The sequence below is a fragment of the Ixodes scapularis genome, unplaced genomic scaffold, assembly GCF_016920785.2.
Source record: "Ixodes scapularis isolate PalLabHiFi unplaced genomic scaffold, ASM1692078v2 PGA_scaffold9__187_contigs__length_104089568, whole genome shotgun sequence".
NCBI classification, from domain to species: Eukaryota; Metazoa; Arthropoda; class Arachnida; order Ixodida; family Ixodidae; genus Ixodes; species Ixodes scapularis.
The window spans coordinates 89,565,743-89,574,737 of record NW_024609884.1 but is presented as its reverse complement, the minus strand read 5'-3'; the positions used below and the strand labels follow the sequence as shown (position 1 = coordinate 89,574,737).

The 8,995-nt window shown below is 40.8% G+C and overlaps 1 protein-coding gene across 1 annotated transcript; it reads left to right on the top strand.

Annotated features, from left to right (window-relative positions):
- The first annotated feature begins 1,342 nt into the window (after positions 1 to 1,342).
- On the top strand, positions 1,343 to 8,568 carry LOC121833812 (zinc finger BED domain-containing protein 4-like). Its single transcript, XM_042287463.1, has 3 exons — positions 1,343 to 1,540; positions 7,464 to 8,411; positions 8,533 to 8,568. The coding sequence occupies exons 1-3, from the start codon at positions 1,343 to 1,345 to the stop codon at positions 8,566 to 8,568; spliced, it is 1,182 nt and encodes a 393-aa protein (XP_042143397.1).
- Positions 8,569 to 8,995: the final 427 nt, after the last annotated feature.

Below are 8,995 nucleotides of genomic sequence, written 5' to 3'. Positions count from 1 at the left end.
GGTTGTTTTTTTTTCTCTCTCAAGATGTACACGTGCGACCAAGAACGGTTCGAAGCGCGTGCCGCCACCCAGTAGTTTATTTTGTTGTTGTTGTTTGTTGACACCATCAGCCATGTGGCAGTCATTTTCGTCACCGGCGGTACCGTCGTAGACTAATTGCGTTTCTCCATGAAGCACGGCTACGTACGCGGAACACAATGCGCGTGCTCGCGTGCAGTCTGAAATCTCATCTGCAGGTAAAAGTGCTCGCATCCACAACATTGGTACGCTGCTTTCGTCAAAATCGTTGTCTAAAGGGTTGTTTTTTTTTCTCTCTCAAGATGTACACGTGCGACCAAGAACGGTTCGAAGCGCGTGCCGCCACCCAGTAGTTTATTTTGTTGTTGTTGTTTGTTGACACCATCAGCCATGTGGCAGTCATTTTCGTCACCGGCGGTACCGTCGTAGACTAATTGCGTTTCTCCATGAAGCACGGCTACGTACGCGGAACACAATGCGCGTGCTCGCGTGCAGTCTGAAATCTCATCTGCAGGTAAAAGTGCTCGCATCCACAACATTGGTACGCCGCTTTCGTCAAAATCGTTGTCTAAAGGGTTGTTTTTTTTTCTCTCTCAAGATGTACACGTGCGACCAAGAACGGTTCGAAGCGCGTGCCGCCACCCAGTAGTTTATTTTGTTGTTGTTGTTTGTTGACACCATCAGCCATGTGGCAGTCATTTTCGTCACCGGCGGTACCGTCGTAGACTAATTGCGTTTCTCCATGAAGCACGGCTACGTACGCGGAACACAATGCGCGTGCTCGCGTGCAGTCTGAAATCTCATCTGCAGGTAAAAGTGCTCGCATCCACAACATTGGTACGCTGCTTTCGTCAAAATCGTTGTCTAAAGGGTTGTTTTTTTTTCTCTCTCAAGATGTACACGTGCGACCAAGAACGGTTCGAAGCGCGTGCCGCCACCCAGTAGTTTATTTTGTTGTTGTTGTTTGTTGACACCATCAGCCATGTGGCAGTCATTTTCGTCACCGGCGGTACCGTCGTAGACTAATTGCGTTTCTCCATGAAGCACGGCTACGTACGCGGAACACAATGCGCGTGCTCGCGTGCAGTCTGAAATCTCATCTGCAGGTAAAAGTGCTCGCATCCACAACATTGGTACGCCGCTTTCGTCAGTTTTTTTTTTTTTTTTTTGTCTTTTTTTTTTTTAAGATGGGACTTGTACGATTGAAAACGGTTCGAAGTGTGGGGTATACTCTGAGACGACGGGTGGAAGAGAGAAAGACTTTCCACCTTATATAAGTGCCAACTTGGTCGACGTTCAGAGTATGTTCAGCCGAGTAGCCGACATGGGAGACGCTCCAAAAGTACAAGTGGACCTTATTAAGATTCCTGGCTTTACGGTTCCTGACGATTTGAAGGACCATTTCGACTATGTAGGCAGTGGTTTATTAGATCGCACCAAGACTGTTCTTCGTTGCCGTTACTGTAGTGAGGAAAAGTCCGGCGTCAAGAAGCAGACGGGAAATTTCAAGAGGCATCTGAATGTGAGTACAACTTTTTAATTTTTACTTTCACGCTTTTCTCGGGATAATCTCCTGATGCGTTGCACCACAGAAGTATGCTAGATTGTGTGTAATCACTGGATTGTGGAGTGTGTGTTTTAATCTAAATCCACTTAAAGACGCTGTAAATTATTTTGTTTTATTTTTAAGTAAATCTTTAAAATTGCTTAGTCAAAAAAAAAAAAAAAAAAAAAAAACTCGACGCATTATTTAAAGAGAGTTGCAGTCCGAAAGTTCAAATCCGTATTCCGATCAGATCCTCTTACTTCCACAGAGATCCTTTGTATACGGCTCTAACTCGACAACATCGTAATATTTGCTTCTCATTATATATAAATTCCTGCCGAAATTATGTTCTGCGATGCGCTCCGATCATCAATAATTTATAAAATCCGTTTACACATTTAGTCATTGAGACAGGGTAACAATATTGAAATTCAGTGACTGTGCAGTTTTTCTGGCGGAAAGGGTCACATCCCATTTGCTCAAAAGAACGGATTCCCCTTAGTGATTGAGGTTTTTAGCCACTCTTGTCTCTTGAACTTATGATCAAAGACTAGTGTTCCGAGTTAAGTATGATTTCCTTGGCAGTTAGGTTCAAATGCTTTTTGTATTCTTCAATTCTCCCTTTAGGTTTTTTTTTTTTTTTAATTGGAACTAGATTAAACGTATGGAAGGCAACTTTGACTCCTTGTCAAAAAAAAAAAAAAAGCCATTGGGTTCTTGCTGTCTTGTGCTCTACACTCGCCGAGTTCGAGCGAGGTTGTCGCACGCGCAAAAATACTAAAGTTCCCTCAATGCATTGTAGCAGCGGTGGCGTAGTCAAACTGTCTGGTGGGTGACATCGGTCGATAAAATCGGTTCAAAAATCTTTTTTTTTTTTTTTTTTTTTTTTTTTTTTTTTTTACAGGCAGTTGATTTTACTCAAGCTGCTCATATTGTTTGAGATACTATTACGCACCATGTTTAGAGGGAGACACATTGTTTTTAGCTTTTATGATCTTTTTTTTTTTCAAAATCGCTAACTTGCTGCCCGTTAAGAATTATGGCAAGAAACAATTATCACTGCATGCGTAACATAAGATATCTGATGATGTATTACTCGTATTCGTAATATGCATTAAAATCTATAAAGCACAAATTAGTGAAAATAATAAACTTTAAAACTTTTAAAATAAATTAAAAATAATTTTTCTTGTTTTGTGTCAAATGCTTTCCTTGAAAATCTTCGAATCTATACATTGATTGACATTTCGCTCCAGACTCGTGAAAATCTTCAAATTTTGGGGTATTTAAGGTAGATTTCCTTTAAAATCATTTTTTTCCTTCAGTCTCTTTCAGTTGCCTATATTATGAGAAATGTATTAATATAGATATTCGGTCAGATTTGTTTAATTTTATTCCCCCTACGTCGTATCAGACCGTGGCGCGAGCCAGACTTAATATTCCTAGCTCGACAAGGGAGTATTTCTTTATGCGCCGAGAAACGGAGGGAGAGGAGGGGACGAGAGCACGCGGGGACGTCAGAATGCCGAGCTCTGGTTCTAAGTTCTAACAAGTAAGTAGACTTAAAGCTCGCAGCCTTTTTCTCCACGGCACTAGTTGATCGCTTTAAATTGACAAGCGTGGGCGTCCGGCGTTTGGCTCTCGGATTCCAACGCTTTCGAAGAGTGCAGCGGAGACTAAAACCTGGGTCCCGCTGCTTATACATCCCACCAAAGACTTAAAGACGCTGTAAAGACTTAAGACCAAAGACTTAAAGACGCCAACACAAGTCACCGCAATATCCGGGGTTCGAATGCCGCGCGCCAAAATTTATCCTTGAACTCATTCGCACGCAGCCATCGAAGCATGGGTCTCATGGTGACTCGCGTTCGAATCTGTATGCACAGTCTTATGAATGATGTATAAGCAGCGTGCCCCCGGCTTAAGGCAGCTAGCTTTAGGTCTACCTTCTTATTATTTGAATTAGAGCTCGGCGTTCTACGTCCCCGCGCCCTCTCGTCGCCTCATCTCCTTCACTTTCTCGGCGCATTCGATTAATCGGTCAAGTATTATGAGACAACGATAAGCGTGATAAATGGAATGAACCCTTCATGCAGCAGTTTAGCACATGTGTCGTTTTCGTGCGGCACATGCATTAAGGATTGAGTGAGAACATGCGTGTACAACCCGGCCCATTGCGATCACTCTTCTTTCCTTGCTGCCGAAGTCGCTGAGATAAATGGCGTCACATTTAATCACTATTAGTTAAACCGTTATATATATACATTGAACTTGCTTGCATCCCAGTTTAAGTGAAGAATAATAGAAACTCGGGAGAGTTAGATATGTATCTTTAAAAACTAAAATCAGTGTAAGCAAGACGGACCATCACAGAAGACGTACACCGACAGAGCTGAAAGTCAGAGCTTTGTCCGCGTACATTTTCTCTGGTCCTTTGTGTTGTTTGCGCTATTTTTAATTTTTAAGAATCCCAGTGCAAAGTTGCTTTAAATAGCGATGCCGAAAGAAAACTACCACCTAAGCCCCATGTGCCATTTGAAGCACATTTTGGTGCGTATCTATATGTGAATGTTATGTTGTAGTATTGTAGTTGTGCAAGTAGAAGGTTCAATTTAAATATTGATTGGTTCGAATTTTTTACGATGAACGATGATGTTAATGTTTTACTTTCTTGAAAGGTTTGTTCTTCAGTTTATCTTTTTATATGTATTTTTCACTTTATTGTTAGAACGGGTAATCAATGTATTTGCACCCTTCCCCTTTTTTTTTTTTTTTTTGTTCCATTCTTTCTAACGAACACCTAATACACCTCTTACTGCGCCTTTTCTGAACCTCGGGATCCGACCTAAGAGCTTCACCGCAGTGTTGCAATCAATCCCCATAATAAGAACAAAATGGGAGATAGCTGTTAATTTGATATCATATTGTTCAAATTAGTTATTTATGTTATTTGCTACATCGACTCAAATGAGTATCCAAATACCTGTTTCCTGTGCGCGCTTTACGCAATCACTCTTGCCGAAAACTACCTTTTCTTTCTGGCGATCATTTTTCAGATTAAAATGTCCCCTGTGCTTGATGCAACTGAGTACTCACTAGTACCACATTCAAAGTCGAGATGATTTTCTTTTTAATGCAATATTTGTTTGAAATATTACGTCAGAAAGGACATTCTTGGTAAAGAAGGGAGTAAGATTGTAGTCGTTATGAGCTTCTTCAAGTTTTGCGTGAACCACACGCAGGAAACGGTTTTACCTACTCTTTCAAATCTATGTCACAAATGGCGCACACAACGACAAGATAGAGTATTTAGCTGCTTTATGCGGTGTGGTTACTTTTTTTTCTTCTTTTTTTAGTGGTTGCAGAGCTACGGCGACGCTAAAATGCCAAATCGCGATATTCACACACTGTACGATGTCTTTTTAACGGCCGGTAACAAAAAATACAGAAAAAAGAAATTGCTGCGGTCTGAAAACAAGTTTGATATATGTAACCAAGAATAACCATTAGATCTTTCAATATGGCTTACCTAATATTGGCATATTATTTATCTCACCACCCGGTTAATATTTGCATACAGCAGGTCCATGCAAGCACACACTCAATGCTTAATCCGACGCGCGCAAATTCCGCACGACAACTACATTCATGCTAAAGTTCTCCCCAGGGGATTCATCACTGTTTACCTCATTTTACACACGTATCGCTGTCCCAAAGGAACTTCAGCTATTCTTCTCATAAAGCATACTCCTTTGCCAAAGTTTGAACTATCATGTCTGACTCGCCACGGTATGAGATTAGAGGCGACGTAAGGGGTACAGTGCTCCAGTTAGACCTTGTCCAATATTTTGGGGTTAATCTTACAATTGTGAGAAATATATATATATATATATATATATATATATATATATATATATATATATATATATATATCTAAGTGAAAAACTCACGGTGAGAAACAACAAACAGCGGAAGTTTAATATATAATATATATATATATATATATATATATATATATATATATATATATATATATATATATATATATATCTAAGTGAAAAACTCACGGTGAGAAACAACAGACAGCGGAAGTTTAATCGACAGTTTCGCTGAGAGACTCGACTTCGTCAGGAGAATACGTCATATAAAGTACGACGATGACAACGAAAATAATCCTTGAAGAAGGGGAACTTACTCGAAAATTCACATCATCACAGATACCTACTTGCAGGAAAACAAAGAAAGGAAAAAACACAAAGCGTAACATCGGGCGCATGACATTCGGGGGGGGAGGGGGGGGGGGGAATAGACGTTCGTCTGTTTCCCTTTAATCGAACATAAATCACTTGTGACACTGAGCAATCCGCTAGCAGTGTGAATTGCAAACCTATTTCAAGCAACATATGACAAACAATTGTAAACATGAGTAGCAGTTATCATTGAAGTTTTAACCCACTTTGTCCACTAATCTCGCTTCCCGAGGCGTCCAGCCAGGTGCCGAAAATATATAGTCATTGAAAGCTTAAGAAACTCCACGCACAGCTTTATGTTCACGCGTCCTGCTTCATGATTCGTTCTTCGGCCTTCCTATAGGTGAAAGGAACCGTGAATTAAATTTTTTGGCTGGGTAAATGATTTTAGATTAGTATTTTACTAATCTAAAAGAGAGTAGAAAGTCACAAGTCTGCTTTTCGGTACAAAAATTCGAAAATAGATCGGACAATTTCGTACCTTGTTTCCTTCGAAAGCTATCCGCGTTTTCGTTGTGATACATCCACAGTACTCAAAGCACGTCAGTCGGTTCAGCTCGAACATCGGATACGAGCGCCGCGTCACTCGAACGCCGTGCTCGTGTCGTCAACAATCAAGCGTGCTCGTCAACAGTTACTCCGTCGGCGAACAATTGGATTCGCGTTCGTGGCCAATGAAGTGCCGTGACGGTACTTATCATCTCCTGCGAATGACAAGCTCTATACTGTGCTTAAAAGCACGGTGTAAGCTTGGAGTCATCGCGCCGGTGCTCAAGCACGTGACGACGACGTGATTTCTTATTTCGCTTTTGAGTTGAGGAGGAAAGCTAAAAAGAAAGAACTTGAAAAATTCTTTTAAGACTGCAATTTCATCGGCTGCAGAGCGATAATTAGATAGACTTTCGTCATTGACTAGATGGCTCAGCATCACTGGGTCCTCTATATAGCACATTGGGCGTTCATACGTAAATCAATAAACACATTCTTCAGCTGGCTGTGATATCTGGCGTCAGCGTATATGATAATTAACATCGATTTTATTCGTGCTCGCTGCTCTCGGTTCTGCGGGCACCGCAGCGGCGACACAACTGCCAGACACACTTTATATATATATATATATATATATATATATATATATATATATATATATATATATATATATATATATATATATATATATATATATATATATATATATATATATATATATATATATACCTAAGTGAAAAACTCACGGTGAGAAACAACAAACAGCGGAAGTTTAATCGACAGTTTCGCTGAGAGACTCGGCTTCGTCAGGAGATGACTTACACACACACACACACACACATATATATATATATATATATATCTTTTTTTTTCTTTTTTCTGCGCATTTTTGTTTTTCTAGCATGACAGAAAAAAAAATAGCATCCGATATTTCTTTTAGGCACCACTCAGTTCCATTTATATTCCAGCTAAAATTCCACTATTCGCATACCCCTATAAATAACTTTTTTTTTCTTCTCGTTTGGTAACATATTCTTTTGTCGCCTTTTTTACTTTCAATTCTGCAGTTATAACTTAGAAGTGACTCAAGCTCACCGCTAAAGACAACAACAAAGAAACAAAAAAAAAACAAATTAAAAGAAATGTTTTTTTTTTTATAGATTCAACACAAAGAAGCGTACGCTGATGCTCAGACCAAGAAGCAGAGGACTCTGGACAGTGCCGTTGCTGTCTTCAAGCAACATCAACAAGAGAAAAAGAAGCTGGCACCATCGGACAGTTATCAGAAGGCGTTTAATAGATATCTCGCCGAGATGATCGCCGTCGACGGCCTTCCTCTCTCATTTACAAAGGGTCTTGGTTTCAAGCGCCTCATGGAATTTTTGAAACCGGAGGTGAATGTGATGTCTCCCCGGACAATGGGAAGAATTCTTGAAGACCTCGCAAAAAAGTGCGCCATGCCATCGCTGGCAGCGGATCTGGCTCAGTGCTCAAGCCGCTCGCTGCATTTTATTGTGGACTTATGGTCTAGCAGGTCAAGGGACTCGATAATTGGTATAAAAGTTCAGTTCGTTTCAAATTGGAAATTGAACACCTATACCCTTGCATTTAAACATTTCCCCGGTAATCACACCGGTGATCATATCAGGGAGGCATTCGAACACGAGCTTTTGGAACGCGGCATTAAGCTGCACCAGATCGGGTGCGTTGTTTGTGACAACGCATCCAACATGAGCAAAGCATTCAACATGTCTATGATCATGGAGGACAAGTGGTGCGGCAGCGCTGCGGCAACTGATCCTGATTGCGAAGAAGATGAAGCCAGCCCTGAAGACTGCTCTGCCGCGGAGCTTGATCTTTCTAGAGCACTCAGCCCGTGCCACCGCATCAGATGCGCTGCACATACTCTGCAGCTGGCAGTAAATGGCGCCCTCAGGAAAGACCAAGCCTCCAAGGAGCTTCTCGACATAGTCAACAGGGTAGTCAACCTCTTCAGGAGGTCTCCCCTGTGGACAGGGCGTCTCAAGGAAATTTGCAGTAAGGACCTGGTCCCAGCAACCGGAACCCGCTGGAATTCAGTCTTGGCCGCACTGAAGCGCCTCATCCAGGTATGCGCTTTTAGAATATATCTAGAAAAGTGTTTTCTCAAAGGTTTTCTACATATCCTTTAGAATTGAATGAGTTATCTACTATCAGTAAATGACACTAATTGCCTTAATATGTTTTCAGAGGTGTCCGCAAAGTGCAATTCAACACATACTGTAACTGACAAAAATTCGGCATATATGTCTCTTGATTCGTGAAAAATAAAACGTGAAAATGTATTAAGGTATATCATGGGAAATTAAAATAGCTGAGTATTATAGTGCATTTATTTAACGTAGACTTCAACAATATAACGAAGTAAAGATGAGCCCGATTACAAAATATTTGACCGATAACGTTGCGCCATTTCTTGTGCCTTATGCCTAGTTCGTTGCACATAAAAACCACACGGAACTTCAACCTTAAACTCCCCCCCCCCCCCTCCTTCAAAAAAAAAAAAAAAAATGGCGTGTTTACGGAAGTTTTTAGTTTCCGAAGATTTGCGCCCACAAAAAAAAAAAAGAAGAAAAAAACACAAAGTGACTGAGTACTTAATGCGCCTTGTCGTGTTGAGTACTACTGAGTTCATTCACACTACGGACGCTAC